Source organism: Pieris brassicae, chromosome 8 (assembly GCF_905147105.1).
Source record: "Pieris brassicae chromosome 8, ilPieBrab1.1, whole genome shotgun sequence".
In the NCBI taxonomy this organism is placed as follows: domain Eukaryota; kingdom Metazoa; phylum Arthropoda; class Insecta; order Lepidoptera; family Pieridae; genus Pieris; species Pieris brassicae.
The window spans coordinates 10,408,180-10,424,942 of NC_059672.1; the positions used below are offsets into that span (position 1 = coordinate 10,408,180).

General features: G+C 33.2%; 1 protein-coding gene across 2 annotated transcripts in view; it reads left to right on the plus strand.

Annotated features, from left to right (window-relative positions):
* Nucleotides 1-3,335: 3,335 nt before the first annotated feature.
* LOC123712870 (proton-coupled folate transporter-like) overlaps nt 3,336-16,763 on the plus strand; it is a 29,150-nt gene continuing 15,722 nt past the window's right edge. Inside the window, exons 1-2 of one of the 2 annotated variants that reach the window (XM_045666212.1) lie at nt 3,336-4,532; nt 14,825-14,926. In XM_045666212.1, coding sequence (XP_045522168.1) covers nt 3,560-4,532; nt 14,825-14,926 — 1,075 coding nt within the window. In that variant the 5' untranslated portion in view covers nt 3,336-3,559. Of the gene's footprint in view, nt 4,533-14,805; nt 14,927-16,763 lie in introns of those variants that run through there. The other variant, XM_045666213.1, reaches the window with a different exon arrangement.

The window sequence follows — 16,763 nt, forward strand, 5'->3', positions numbered from 1 at the left end:
TAACCAACCTTTTACTCCCTATAATACCTATGGCTAAAAGTAAAAAATATTTCTCAGTAAAAAAACCATTGCTCCATTGCTCTTACATCTGTAGACAAATTTTGTTAATGTCAAACAATTCGGCTTAGATGGCCATGGTCCATACAGAATTCAGAATTTTTACCTGTTACTGCATTGTATTTGGGTTGTATGCTTTCTATACACTAGCAAAATATTTGATTTTCTATCAATTTGCAAATAAAATGTTTTTTAAGACAATGTTAAAGGTTTTTAATAATGTTTCAATTTAAGGAACACGTCATTGAAATATAACACGTCTATAACAAAACACTTTGAATTCCGTCAGTCAATTGTTTATCCAAAGTGGGTTCTACTAAGAACTTAGCTAGCAAAAAACCATGCTATTCTTAAGTGACTGTAAAGTTTAAATTAAAGCCTTGAAATATTATTGTAAATCAGATGTACTTTTAAATAAAACTTCATTAGCCAATACTAGCGCGTCCGACGCACGATTGGACAATTATATTTTAATATTTTATTTATTTAGATCAGAAATACAAAAAAAAAACTATTGTTTTTCTTATCTACAATAACCGATTCTGTGTGCTTACTGGCAAAGGCCTCCCCCATTGTCCTCCATTTTTCTTTATAGAACATCATCAACGTCCAGGACATAGTCTTTCCAGCCATTTCCGTGATTTCATTGGCTTACCTCTGTTTCTTTCATGGCCTCTTGCTTGCCATATTGTTACAATTTTGCTCCATTTATTTAGGAATAAATATAACTTATATTTATTAATCTAGGTAATTGTTTTCCTTCTATCTCTCTCTTTTCTTTTGGAAGTGTATTTTGTATTCTTTTTGTACAATTGTTGTTATAAGCTACCATGGATTACATTTTGTATATTTGTAATTTTACCAGAAACATAGATTTTGGATGCATTGCTGATGACGTTACATTCATTCAGACAAATTTAAAGGAACAAAAGGGATTTTGAACTGTATTTGGCGAACCTCAATCATTGTAACTAAACAGTGCCACGTAATATTCTTGGCCGGCGGCTGAAATTTGTACTAAGTTCGCCATTTTGAAACGTTAAACTAACATTGTAAAATCTTTGAAAAAATCTACCAACATCTAATAAAAATCCAACAAAAATTTACTTTATTCCTTGCATTTTTAATTATAATGGCAAAGTTTTATTTATCTAACGGCTAGGTATCTTACAATATACAACAACCTTCTTAGGTCTGGGCCTCAGATTACTGTATCAGTTTCATGATAATTGATTAATCGAATAGTTAGTAGGTAGGCCGTTCGAGCTAATATTAAATGCGCACATAGAAAAAAACCATTGGTGCACAGTTGGGGATCGACCTCAGGAATGAGAGTCGCACGCTGAAGCCACCAGGCCAACACTGCTCTACTAACAACTATACTTTGTTTTATTAAGACAATTCAGTTAAGTTACGCTGCATGACTTCAAATTCCCTGGCAATACTACTGTCCATGGCAGTGTTCTTACCGGCCAAGAAAAGTATGTGGCACTGCAAAACCGTCTTCTTAAATATATTCATATATTAGGTCCTTACATATGAAATTGGCGTTTTGTCGTACTGGCCACTTTGACCTCAAATACCTCCTCTTTGGTTAGGAATTTCCAATTCAAATTTATACAGCTATTTACTCATGTATTTGTGCTTCGATGATCGTCATTCATTTGTTTTTTTCTGTTTGCATCACTCATTTTACAAAATGGACAACTTAAAGTATCGCATTATTTACGAGTACACAAGTTCCGCCGTGGCACTAGTTCTGCGGAAACGACTCGAAGGGTGAATGATGTGTATGGCGGTCATGTTGCAAAAGAAAACACAGTTCGTTTTTGGTTCCAACGTTTTCGTTCTGGAGATTTCGACCTGCATAACAAGCCCCGTGGACGGCCTGAGACCCAAGTTGATAATGAAGTATTGAAGGCTATTGTGGAAGCGGATCCATCGCAAACCACGTCCGAGTTAGCTGCAGGCTGCGGTGTTAGTGATAAAACTGTTTTAATTCACTTGAAGCAAATTGGGAAGATTAAAAAGCTTGAAAGGTGGGTACCTCACGAATTGCTGCGTTACATTACTGAACCGGCACAATAATAAAGGTATTTTAAACCGAATCATTACCTGTGATCAAAAATGGATTCTTTACGATAATGGGAAGCGCTCAGCGCAATGGTTGGATCCTGGCTAGCCAGCTAAATCTTGCTCCAAGCGAAAATTAACCCCAAAAAAGTTACTTGTGAGCGTTTGGTGGACTAGTGCCGGTATTGTTCATTGCAGTTTTCTCAAATGTCAAAAAGTCAGCAATCGCAAAGTATGATGGAAAAGCTAGCGGCTAAACAATCTAGGCTGGTCAATCGCTCCATGCCACTGCTACTTCACGACAACGCTAGACCACACACTGCACAACAGACGGCTACCAAATTAGAAGAGCTTCAATTGGAATGTCTAAGACATCCTCCGTACTCCCCGGACCTTGCTCCAGCAGATTACCATTTTTTTCGAAATTTGGACAACTTCTTGCAAGGGAAAAAATTTAACTCTGATGAGGCAGTCCAAATCGCCTTCACAGATTTTATTGATTCCTGTCTGACTGGTTTTTTTTTAGTAAAGGGATCAATGAACTACCTATGAGATGGCAAAAGTGCATAGAAAACTTTCTTTCATACTTTGATTAATTAAATATATTATATTTAAAAATATTCGACTTTTTGTTCCTCTCATACAAAACGCCAATTTCATATGTAAGGACCTAATATATAAAACAACGAGCAAATTTTATTACGTCCGTCTTGAGAGGCATAATTTTTATAAGGCGTTTTCTTTTCCTAACTATTTAATTTGATAATTGTATTGATGTATCTTCTATAGCGTATAAAATATAATAGGAAAAATACTGTTGTATCGTTCGTGTTAGTCTTGTGTTCTCATTACAAGTGCATAAAAAATAATTTCAAATGAGCAAAATTAATTACAAACCTTGAAATCAAAATTGCTTTTTGGACTGCGGTCCCAATCACTATATTACCACTAATAAAAAGAACATTACGCAATTTTCTTCTTGACCGAGTTTATGGGGAAAAATTAGAACGTATTTCTACGTGTTGGCGTTTATTAGCAAAAGAAAAGTTCATAATTTTTTTCATATAGTACGTCAAGGCCGCCGCTTGTGGGAAAGAGCAATATCGCATGGCTAACGCTAGATGAAGCTTGGGCCTAGAAGTTGCAGCTAATAATATGGCCATGTGATAACAAGATAAAGTACAAATTAAACAGTAACAGCACTCAGCTGATAGGTAGTAGCCGATCGGAACTCGGCCACGACACTCGCGGTGTTACAAAACACTAAACAAGTCGTCAATCGCACGCGCCGCTAATCAGTTTACGAAATATTTATTAACCAATACATAAACTGAATTATAAAAAATATTGAAAAATATTATTTCTCTCAAATATTTTTTCGCAAATTATGCTAGAAAACAAATGAACATTATAGTTATTCATTTCGAAAATGACGTTGCGGGTCGAAGTGCCCGGTGAAAAAGTTGTGAATGTCGACACTTGCAAGTGTACTAAATCATTCAGTAGCGAGATAAAAAAGCGAGAGGGAAAACTCAGTAGAAGAATCAAGCAGATTATCAAAAATTCGTGGTCGTTTCGATCCAAAGTCACCGTTGAACCGTACGTGGTATGTTATATACTTCCAAGCGTGCTTGCCGGGCTGGCTGTGCAGAATCTCTGCTTGGAGAAATCATGTCTCGTCAATCTGAGCTACGACGAAAGAACATGCATCAACATCATGCAAGGGCGCACCAGCAACCTCACAGAGCAGGAGCAAAACGTCCAGAAAATGGTAGCCAGTATGACAGCGTGGAGTTTCCCTCTACAAACAGCCTTGCCCGGAATTCTAGCCTTATTCGTGGGGGCCTGGAGCGATCGCACTGGAAACCGAAAGACGTTCATGGTTTTACCTATACTTGGGAAGTTAATATCGATAATTGGAATCATACTGAGCACTATGTTTTTTCGCCAAGTTGGAGTAAATGAAACAGCTGTTATCGAAGGTCTCCCACCAGCTCTGGCCGGTGGCCGAGTTGCCATGACAATGGCAGTGTACAGCTATATAACAGACATTACTAGTGAATCCGAAAGGACTTTTCGTTTAGGGATTATAACGGCAATTTTGACTCTAAGCAGACCGATCGGTCTTGCCCTTAGTGGTATTATGACAAAAAGATTCGGCTACTACGGTGTGTTTACGGTTGCGTGCTTTTTTTACTTGACAGGATTCGTGTATATCTTGTTAAGGCTCAAAGAAAAAACAAAAAAGACAGTTGAAACCGATAATAAGGAGTCAGTGTCGTTTTCTGTGAAAGACCTGGTAGCAACGGTGCACGTAGCGTTCCAGCCTCGAGAAGGTTTTCGACGTCTTCAAATAATCCTAATAATGTTCGCGTATATGTTAATCGTCGGCCCTGTTCTCGGTAAGTAATTTTTAATAAATTCTAAATCTTAATGGTGTCGAAAGATACTGATTACTTCTTGATACCTAATACAGCGTAAACCGTGGCGAAGCAATTTCTATTAATATCTTTATAAGTATATTGTTACGGATAAAAAAATCATCATAAATGAAATATTATTATCGTAAAAAATCACATATGCTCGGCTCGCTTCGTTTTATTTTCTTTTTATGGCAAAACGTAAATACACTTGTTTCAGTGCTGTTTTATAAACGTACAGGTTTAGCTAGAATTCTTTACACGGAGAATGTTTTGAGAATGTAGATTTGTACATTGTTTTCATTACAATTTTAGTATAGTCAATACATTGAATTGTTTCTAATGTGTGTATTTAATTAATAAATAATAATGTTATTCATTAATCATACTTTCGATTATAAATAAAAATTTACTGTGAAAATTTGATACAACCAAAACGTAATTAATCAAGTCATAGGAAGGTAATTTTATTAGTAAAATCGTATCAAACCTCTTCCGAATAATAAGTAATTCGGCTCGTATACGATAGCGGAACGAGCCACTATTCCAATAAAAATCTAGTACAAACTTGTGTATTTACATTATAATTATCACAGTTCAAAGGTCAAAAGGACGCTAATCTTATTTAGTCTAAAACAAAGTAAATTAGACCTCATTACGACTTATCGTGTATAAATCCTAGCAGTCATTACATGCACGTGTTTAATAAACCTTTAACAATTGAAAACTACTTCCAAACACATCTTCACGCGCATGGATTTCGTGTATTAGCGACCTATTTTACAACGATACATATATTTTAGGCAATTTAATCTACGCAAAAACTGTACAAAATGACAAAGACAGATATAAACTTTATAATATTTATGTAACGATATCCCATATATGCTTGATAAAGCAGCCAAATAAATCTATAAATGTCTAAATATTAATCACTAAGGAAGGGTCTCAGGTTCTACACATTTTATAGAACAGGGGGGAAAGGGGCTGTAGGCTTCCCTGATGTTCTGATACCGTCGTCTACGCACTATGCCAGAGGGTTAGCGAGTGCCTTGCAGGACTTTTTATACCTAAGGGGTTCAGTCATACTTTGACATGACGATGGCTCGCGCAATTCGACATAACTTTCACCTTTTTATAAAACTGCTTGAAACGAGATTCTTAATGTAACACTGGTCTGCGTTAAAGATTTTGTTTTTTATCAATTTAGCTATTAGCGTATTTATGAGGTAGAAGACTTCTTTCAAATGTCTTTTGTTTTATGGAAAAAATTCTTATTTAAAATTCGAACCCAAACTTCGAATGACGTTTTTATTATTTTGTGATTCATAGACTCGTCTGTCTCTCTGTCTATGATGTGTCATACATAATGCTAATTGTTGTTTTGAGTACCAAGCGGCATTCTAATAGCGATTGTCCTGGTTCAAACAGTAATGAAGTGGTCTCCTTAGTAACATTTAATTAACTTAGTAAGTCTATGGTTACATGGGCCCAAACTACGTTTGGCAGTTCTCAATTATTTTTGCAAACGAATGAGAGAAGACAATGACTCCTTATGCGCGTCAGACGTCTTTTGTTATAAAATTAAGCCTATCAGAATCAGGACCAGATATAATGTTTGACAAGAAATATTGACTTATTTAATTGATAATTAATTTTAAATTAAAGAATCGTTTATAGAATTCTTCAAATATTTAATTAACCTAGACAACAGTCACTTCTTTTGAATAATTTAATATTTAGATTAATTCTTTTTATTTCTTGATTTAGTAATAGTTCTTTGGTGATTAGAGATAACGCTGCCTTTGGCAGTTAGAGACTTCCATAGTAAATGTTGTATTGTATAAAAATTAAATAGAAATAAAAAGGTTTTAAATCTGTTTAGGTTACGTGCCAAAAATACATTAAATAAAAAAGTACAGCTTTCCTTAGATTTCCTTAGGTATCCAATATAAATCCTCTGTTTTTTTCCAATTGTGGCGTTCTCTAGCGGTTCGAATCCACTTTGGACCCGCTACCTTTATTCACATCGTCCTCTCATTCGTATTATGCCACATTACCTCATTGTGTATTATGTGTACGTGTATAAGTAACAGCTATATAAATATTAAATTTAAATAATACGAATTTACGGAAACAGGTTAAATGGCGTTCTGTCATTACGCATCAGTTTAATTGCTATCCTTTGCAATAAAGTTTTAAAGTAGCAGTTAAAAACGCGTTGGATTTGACATGCGAAAGTTATACTACCCGCTAAGTATCTGAGTCGTGCTCTGTTGTTTAAAAAAAAACTGTAGCGTTACAACCTTTATAGGTCTGGGCCTCAGATTTCTGTATCTGTTTCATGATCATTTGTCAATCTAATAGTCAAGTAAGCCTCCTGTGCCTGACACACGCGGTCGACTTTTTGGGTCTAATGTAAGTCGGTATCCTCGCAAAGTTTTCCTTCACCGTTAGTGTGTAAAAAATAACACAAACTCAAAATAACTTTATTCATATAGGTAAATAAGTACACTTACGAACGTCAGAAAAGAAGTTAAATTAATCGTAAATTTAAATTTACTACCAGTTCTCAATTCAAGGTCGTAGAGCGGGCAAGAAGAACTGGCAAGAAACTTTCCGCCACTCTTTTTAATCGCTAAGGTTTGAGTCATACAAATTGTTTCAATCAATCCCAAGGAAGGATCATTTAAATATTCGTCAAATTTATTAAAAGCTTTATTGATTAATTTACGTTTAACGAGGGCTTTGAATTTATTTAGTGAATATAATACAGTCCATTGGTCCAGCCAGGGATAGAATCAACAAACTCAGGGATGAGAGAACGCTGAAGCCATTAGGCCCATACTGCTCTGTTGTTTATACCCGATCTACCGGTTGTCAGCAATTACCAAGGTAAAAAACGAACGGGCACAATCAACAACAGTTAGTCAATACCTGACACGGTAATAGAAACTTTTTGTTTTACGTAACGAAGTTTCAATATTGAATTGTAAAGATAAACAGTCGCATAGAAATAGATACTTTTGCATTCATAATAACATGGATTGTATTGTATCAATCCAGTATATCTTGTATTACTTGATATTCAAATGAATGTAACAATGCATAAAATAATTCACAATATGTATTAAAGCATTATTGACGAAGTTTGTGAGAAATATCTTTATATATATATGTATATTCAAAGACTTCCTTGTGTTCTACTTGACGGAAAGTTTGACTGAAATTAAAGATTGTTAATAATTGTTACGTATTATATTTTTTGAAAGACATTCTGTTATCACTCCTAATTTATTTTGCAATGTTTTGTATGATCGAGAAAGAAACAATTATTTTCAATAATGTCATCTACATAATTCAGAGGAACCACAGATCTTTATCGGTCTTGTTCACCTATTACATCATTCATTAATAATGATTGCATCTGCTTGATAGGAACACAAGAAGCGTTATTTATATAAGACATTTCACGATGGCGAGTATTAATTGCGGTTAAAGAAATTTTTTTATTTAAGTTAACTAAAGTGATAACCACTGAAGTATTTCCAAACCAATTCGACCCTTCTGCAAGAAAAGAGCAATTCTTAAAGCTGGGAAGGCACTTGCAAGACCGCTGCCAGTCAGTGTCCATGGGTGGCGGTATCACTTAACATCAGGTGAGCCTCCTACCAGTCTGGCCCCTGTTCAAAAAAAATTCATAACACAGTATTTGTATACCTAATTACATAAAGGGCGGAAAATTAATACTAAGTAATTTCTCTCGCACAAAACTAAATTTAATTATTTGAACAAAGACCAATTCAGTCTCTATTTCTTAAATGATTTAAAGCAATTATTGACTGGAAACAATTTTTTACCTGGAAATTGGAGTCAAACTTAGCCACCAATGCCTGAGTACCAGTTTCGTTTTTTTTATATTTTTTTATTAACTGGCTATACTGTATACTTTTAGTCAAGATTTGAAGTATCTTAACTCTGAAAAGTAGTCAAAGTTGTATATTTTATCACTTATTAAAATGGATACTGTTAAATTATGTTTTACTCATTGATAACCTAGAAGAATAATTTTGAATGTAGAGTTAATAGTTTTATGTAGATGTTATATCTGTAGTAAGGTAGTGAAATCATAATAAATGACTTTAGAATAATAATATAAATGTAATGGAAATTGACGTTATTTGACATTTCCCTAGTCACAACTAAAGTCCTTAAAGCTGTCTTCGGATGATTTTGTGGAAAACCTAATCCTCTTTACTAATCTTTTCTAATCCTTAATCTATATAAGAATTAATTGGTAAGTTTAAATTGTATTAAATGAATAGGAAATTCAAACCGATTCAGGCATTTTCAAGTTGGTGGCCCATTTCTGCTCTAATTTCTTTAACACTTTTTACTCTATCTCAATTAAGTTAAGTTAATAAAAAAAATATTTGTTTCAAACCGGTTAAAAGTGACTTAACTAATGCAATGAATATTTGCGTAATTTTCATATTAACATCGTCATGATTTAATAACCAAGAAGCATTTTGCATAACTATAATTCCTTCTTCCTTCTCGAATAGCTAAGCTAAGTAAAGCAACTATTCAAATTAGTATTGGTTTCGTGCTGTTTAATTTCTATCGTGATTATAATTTATTTATAGCAACGAATACATTAATAAAAACTTAGAGGTCGATAACAAGTCGGTTATAAAAGAAATTAAAACAACTGAATTAAGAAACAAAAGAAATACTAATAAAGAAAATAATAATTGAGGCCTACAAATCCGGCCTGCTTTGTGCCACTCTCTGCATGCTAAATCTGGTTTATCCACGTTCTTAATTGTCTTCTTCTTTTTCAATTATTGGACCTTGGGCAATACTTTGTTGCTCCACGTTTCTATTGCTCCTATTATGTACGCTCATTCCTACTTAAGTACTTTTGAAGGTATAATATATATAGTGAAGTATGGTTAAGTTATTATATAGGTTTTTTCCAGAGCCACTAAAAAAATTCTATTACGGACTTTTAATGAAAGCATTTGTTAAATTGTATTGTAGTCAAACGTGACATATAACGTGCTATACTATTGTTACTTAAATTGGATAAGCTAATCATGTTACACAGAAGGATAAAGGCGTAAGGATATTATTTAAGATAGTATTTGATGCATTCTACCTTACCTATACCTATATTTGCATCTTTGTAGCTTGTTATATGGACAAAAGTTCTTAATTTTAAATTGTTACAATACAAATTTCTTAATTGTTATATATTATACATGTTTAACAAATAACGTGAAAAAATCTATATTCAAATGATTTTATTGATATTAAATTTGTATGAATAGGCGAAAGACAGAATCAAAGAATTTTAAGAAAAACACTTTTTGAACGGATAAAAGCTATGTAAAGAATTTTGTTTTTAATGGAACAGACCTCCATAGAATCTCTATGCCTGATGGTTGTTGTTTTCTTGGAAGACCCAAAGTTGATTGTCTTCTTGTGTTGATTATGTCTTTATATATTAATTTTCCGCCCACAGCTCAAAGATTTTGTTCTTTTTATAGAACAGGCAAACGGGCAGGAGGCTCATCTGATATTAAGTAATACCGCCGCCCATGGACACTCAATGCCAGAGGGCTCGCGAGTACATGCCGGCCTTTCCGGCAACATATTGTAAGCTTGTTGCTTACTTGTATTTTGGTAAGCTAAGCTAACATTTAATGTAAATCACACTATTGGTGAAACTAAAAACAAAAATTTAGTTTACCTTACAGACAAACGAGGCCCGAGAATTGGTTCAGTTTTTAGCACAAAATAGGAATTGCTGGAATTTTCCATCTGCTTGAAAACAATCATACATAGCATGTTTATTAGCTAGTGTTAATAATGTGACAGTATGCGTGGCAGATAAATAATTACTCAGATCAGATTGCGTCTGGTCCTTGTAATGTCTTCGTTTGAAATTTAGCACAAGTAACTAGCGTCACAGTGGAATCCTTTGTTTGGAAAATCACTCGTATTGCCAGGAGGCTCGCAAGTGCGTTGCGGGCTGTGATTTATTGTCGTGTTAATTTAAAAACAAGTACGAAATATTTAACTATTAAAGTTAACCAAAAAATTTATAATATAACCGATTACTAGATACAAAACCGCTCCCTAGTAACAAGACTCTTTATTTTGTAATTTATAAATAAATACAACCTTACCAAGTACATAAAATAATTAACACTCGTTTTACATAGCTTTGGATTAATTAAAAATAATTGTCTTATAGATTACAATGTTCTATATATCTATTTGTCATAATAATATATTTTTTCTTCATTAGTTTGGTTGAATATTGACATAATACATCAGGAATCTCAAGTTCAGTGCCATATACTTTTCTTGGCCGGCGGTTAAAACTGGTACTACCGCCGCCATTTTGAAATTTCTTGGTGCGTACAATAAATAATTTTACTATCTACTAACATCTAATAAAAATATAACTAAAATGTATTTATTTTATTCCTTGCACTATTAATTACAATGGCAATGTTTGAATTATCTAACGGTTCTGGTAACTGATATATAAAAATATAATATTATTAAAAATACAGGTAACAAAACGTATCATATCAGTTGTTCCTAAGTTTATGTCACATTTATTTAAGCCTAGAACTATATTTTCTAGATACTCGTATACATTTTTGATTAATTCAATAAAATATTAAGTTAGCTTGCATCACTTCCAATTATTCCCCTTATAATGGTTAATTTTTATTTACTGGCAATACTAATATCCATCACAGCGACATTTTTACCAGCCAAGAAAAGTATGTGGCACTGTAACAGTTTGCCCTTGTTATAGACAACATGGCTCCATTTATTGTAACTAAATTTATTTTTTTCTAGTTTAAATTCGTTATTTTAAACACGAGGTCTTTCTTTCTGCTAGGAACACTGTGGAAACCGGAAAGCGTACTTTGAAATCTGAGAATAAAGACTGCCTTATGTGCTCTTTAATTTGAAAAGATAGAACAAAAGCAATAGTTTTAACTGAGGTCCATCTACTCGTGTTTATTTAAAATGCACTTGGTAAAACAAAGCAATGTTTCGATTCAAACTGTTGTTTGCAACAGATTGAAACAGTGTTTAGCTTCATAACATAAATCTAAAAATTCAATAATATTCACGTATTTCAAAGTCTTACTTGACTTAATCCCCTATAACTCCCAGGTAGGACAAATGGCGTCCACAGTGAGTCACCAATGCGTTCGGTCTAGAGCCTCGTATTTGACCAGGCTCTCTATCCTATACCTTTGCTTTATCTGCAACTGTAGTGCGCCAGGTTTGCCTGAGACGGCCGTGCGAAGTTGAAGTGTGTATTTCAAAGTATAATATTGTATACATTTTTGGAAATCGACTATTCGATGTAATTAAATTAATTTCAGTTAATTACCATCGATAATACAACGTACATATTACTAATTATATCCGTGAACTTACAAACATACCGACAATTGATCACTATTTTAATTTTGTATTTCTAATTGTTCCAAATAGCGCAGTGTGGGCCTAGTGACTTCAGTGTGTGACTCTCATTCCTGTAGGTTTGATCCCCGGCTAATGGTGATTCTTTCTATGTGCGCATTTAATATTAGCTCGAACGTAGAAGGAAAACATCGTGAGGAAACCGGCTTGCCTTAGACCCAAATAGTTTACAGCGTGTCAGGCACAGGGCTCGCCTATTAGATTAGCAAATGATCATGAAACATATACAGAATAATCGCAGGACGGAGGCCCATACCTAAAAAGGTTGTAGCGCTACTGATTCATTTTTATTTTTATTGCCCCAAATATACTTATCTGTAAAAATTTAAATTGAAAACTTTTTGTTTTCGTAATTCAATTTATACAGAAAGGCTTTTTGATGAGCCCACCCACCCATTTGATGAGCGTATTTTCTAACGAATGATTTGAGACAATAATTATTAACTCTATGACGTCACTACGTCATCTAACAAAACAAAAATATATTTTTTTATATTGGACTTTGATAATCCCATATTCATCTGATAAATTCATTACAGCCTTGTCTACATATATTTCCATAGTTATTTGCTATATTTAAATATAACAATTGTATGTGTTTCCAGTTTATATGAAAAAAACTACCAGGACTGTATGAGTAATATACTACTGTGTATGCTTCACCTGTTAATGACACATCAACACCTACGTCCTTTAATCTATATATTTCCTAATACGAAAAAATTGTGAGCATTGTATATTTTTAATTATCTTATATTCAGAATACAAAAACGCACGTACAACGTGATCTATCTCTGAAACCAGTGGAGAAATATAAATTAGATTTACCCTTTGTCCTCACGTCTGTATCATTTGATATTGGTAACGTCAAAAGGTTAGAAGTTCGTGATAAATTGAGCATTTTTTTCATAGAGTTGAATAAATAGAAAAGAACAACATAACATCAAAATAATAACATCTGTGACCGGTCACCAGTTTTGACATCCCCTCTAGAATGCGACAGGGGCCCTGGAGCCTCTCTAACGCGTTATTGTAGGAAGTTCTCCAGGTTTTGGGTATTCCTTATCCAGTTCCTCATCTCATCTATTCTGAGAATAACAGGGATTGTGTGAGGGGTCTCGAACCAAATACGTGCAACTTTTGGTCTAAGCATCACTGGTTATTAATGATTTTAATAAGTTTCTTTTTATAAACGAATATTTATATGATCATAATCCTTGGGATTTATTGGCTCCAGTTCAAACGATTTGTATGACTTAAAACTTGGCGAATAAATAGATTGGCGGAGAATTTCTTGCCAGTTCTTCTTCCCCGCTCTACGCCTTTGCCTATTGGACTAGTAGTAAATGTTAATTTAGAATCAATATATATCTATATATTTGTTTAAAAAAATCTGTTGACGTTTATAAGTGTACATGTTTACCTATATGAATATTAGTTATTTTGAGTTTGTTACAAATAAAAAAGTCTACTATAATGGAAAATAATAGAAAAATCACTATTTAATCGTTGAAATTCTCTCAATTGAACCGCTAAAGATTTTTTTTAATTTGGAAGGATAAAATCGTATTACGATGTTCTCAATCTCATCCGTTTTATTTCACTTGCAAGTAATCACAATTCACCAAAAAACAACGGGTCATAAACAACCGCCATCTTGTTTCCTTCCTGTTTTGTTGGGTTAAAACAACTGTCCGAGTTTAATTTGACTTTGACATATTTCAAACTTTTACTGTCGGTGAAATCGCTCAGATTTTTATAAATACTGTTAATTGGTATCTTAAAGACTAAGCTGTTGGTATACCTAAGAAGGCAAAGTATCGCCCTTGTCGCAGCTAGATACTATAAAAGTTCATGAATGTTTGACCCAGACCTGGATGTGTCAAGGAGCCAACCAAATACAGAAGAAAATCTAATTAAAGTAATGAGACTTGATTATATTATATAACCATTTAAACAAATAACTTGTCTGGTGTCTATAAATAGTTCTTAATGTAATTATATTCACCACAGTTTCTACTGCATTAGTTTAACAAAAATGATAATACAAGACTAGATTAGGAATCTAGCAATTTTCGATGTGTAGGAAATTAAAAAAAATATAATACCGGCTACTAATAATTTATTGTGATATTTGTACTGTCGTAATACGATATAGATAAACCACTACAAGAGTAAGTATAGTAGTGGGAAATGTTCTTATCCCAGGTCTCGTAAGTTTTGTTTGTGTATTTGAACGGTGATAGAAAATATCACGCAGAAACCGGCATATTTTTCATTTAACAATCGACCAAAAAGTCACCTACTTGACTATGAAAATCAATTGATGTTTGGAGCTCCGTAAAGACCTATGACACGGATCCAAATCCAAGGACGACACAACGATTTTTTAGCTAATTCCCCGACTACATTGTCATCGAATGTATTAAGTAACTAAGGTATATGTATAACATAAGTCAATAGCATTTCTTTTAACAATTTTTGTATAATATTTACAACAAATTTTAGCAAGATTTCTTAAGTTATTATTCAACAATATTTATTGTAAGTTCGTCTCTGATACGTTCATTCCCCTAATTTGTTCAGTATTGTACCTGTCGTAACAATACATCGGATAGTCAGTCAGGATATGTAATAATAATTCTATATATAGATTAGGATAGCAAACTGTTACAGCAAAAGTAGCTGTTAATTGTTTGCAGATAATCGTCGCACACGCTGACACTTGACTAATAGATGTTTCGTTTGGTAAGGTGAGGCGCAGATGACATACTGGTTCACGCGCTACAAGTTCAAATTCACCGAGGTGGACTACAGCTTGTTCTTAACATACTCCGTCCTTGTTGGTACTGTTGGTAAGTGATTTTTTTTTACTATTAAACAAGGCAAATAATTTGGCAGGATCCACCGTAGTTTGAGTACTACAAGTATTTTAAAATCCTATCAGCTAAGCGCTCGATAATTTTAGATATGTGGTGACTTTTTAACCGGATTAAAGCTATTTGTATTATTATAAACTTATAATTATTTACATAATTTTAAATTTAAATGTTTCCGATGTTTGGCGTGCTTTACAGCGTGCGTGGTCACCGTGTAAATAATTATAAGTTTATAATAATACAAATAGCTTTAATCCGGTTAAAAAAATGTTTTCTTTCCATGTGTAAAAGCTATGTTAACCAAAGACAATACTATATGTGGTGACTTTTTGACGCCAACATACGATTCTCAAATTAGCCTAATATTTAATTAGCACTTTATACTATCATGCCATCATGTGTGATGCGAATATTATGTTTCCAGTTGAATAATTTTATAATCGAAAAACACAAAGGCTTTTTGTTGAAGTAATTTCAGATCATCTGTAGATATAATAGTAACTTGTAAAATTAAAATTTTTAAAAACGTTATTTAAAATTTTATCCTGTAACTTACGACGCAAATATCGTACATGCGTTATTCATACGTAGAATAAATATTAGCCCGGAGACATTAATCAAAAGTACATTAATCATACTTATTTACATTTCTTTTAATCTGAGTATTAAGTTAGATTAATAATAAAATATCAAAGAATCATTCAATTGAATCAATCGAATGCATTTCTGTGTCGGTTTTTTTGCATTAAGAATAATTTAAAAAGAAACTCGACATTAGCGGTTTGAACTGACTAAATATTTATTTTAATAGAATTTTCATACTAAAAATAAAATACTTATTTATTATTTATTATAACATCGAAAATAATATATATATATATATATATATATATATATATATATTGTACTCCAAGAAATCGGGTATCTTTAGTTAATATTATATATATATATATATATATATATATATATATATATATATATATATAATAATTATCAATGGCGCTACAACCTGTTTAGGTCTGGGCTTCAGATTTCTGTATCTGTTTCATGATCATTTGTAAATTGAATAGGCAAGTAGGTGATCAACCTTCTGTGCCTGACGCACGCCGAGGACTTTTTGGGTCTAAGGCAATCTGTTTCCTCACGTTGTTTTCCTTTACCGTTCGAGCGAATGTTAAATGCGCACATAGAAAGAAAATCCATTGGTGCACAGTTGGGGATCGAACCTACGACCTCTGGGATGAGTGTCGCACGCTGAAGCCACTAGGCCAACACTGCTCTTATTATATATATATTTATTTATATAACTTAAGATACCCGAGTTCTTGGAGTACACTTGCGTTTCTCACCACCCCCAGCAAGACTTTAAGTTAAATAGTAGGCCAGGATAGTAGGCATAGATGACATAATGATGATGATAGTCTGTAAATAAGAAAACAAGTAAAAATGATTTATGTTTGCCACCTTTTTTATCTAGTTCCCGGTTCTTTGCTACGTCGTAGATGCATTATGTAGCATTTGGCACATATAAAATTACTCTCCACATAATAGGGACGCCGTCGCAACTCGACGAAATTAATAATTTCTTATAAAGATTTATCTTATCTCTCTTATGTCAACAATAATATTATAATAGGTGTTAAAATAACCTACAGCCTGCTAAATAGAGATAAAAATATGTTTATGTTGGAGTAATACTCTGTAGTATTCAGTTTCGGTGATCAAGCATTTACTTTAATAGTAAATATCAAGGTCTTTTAATTAAAATGCAATTGACATGGATACAGAAATGTGTATGTATTTGTTTTACCAT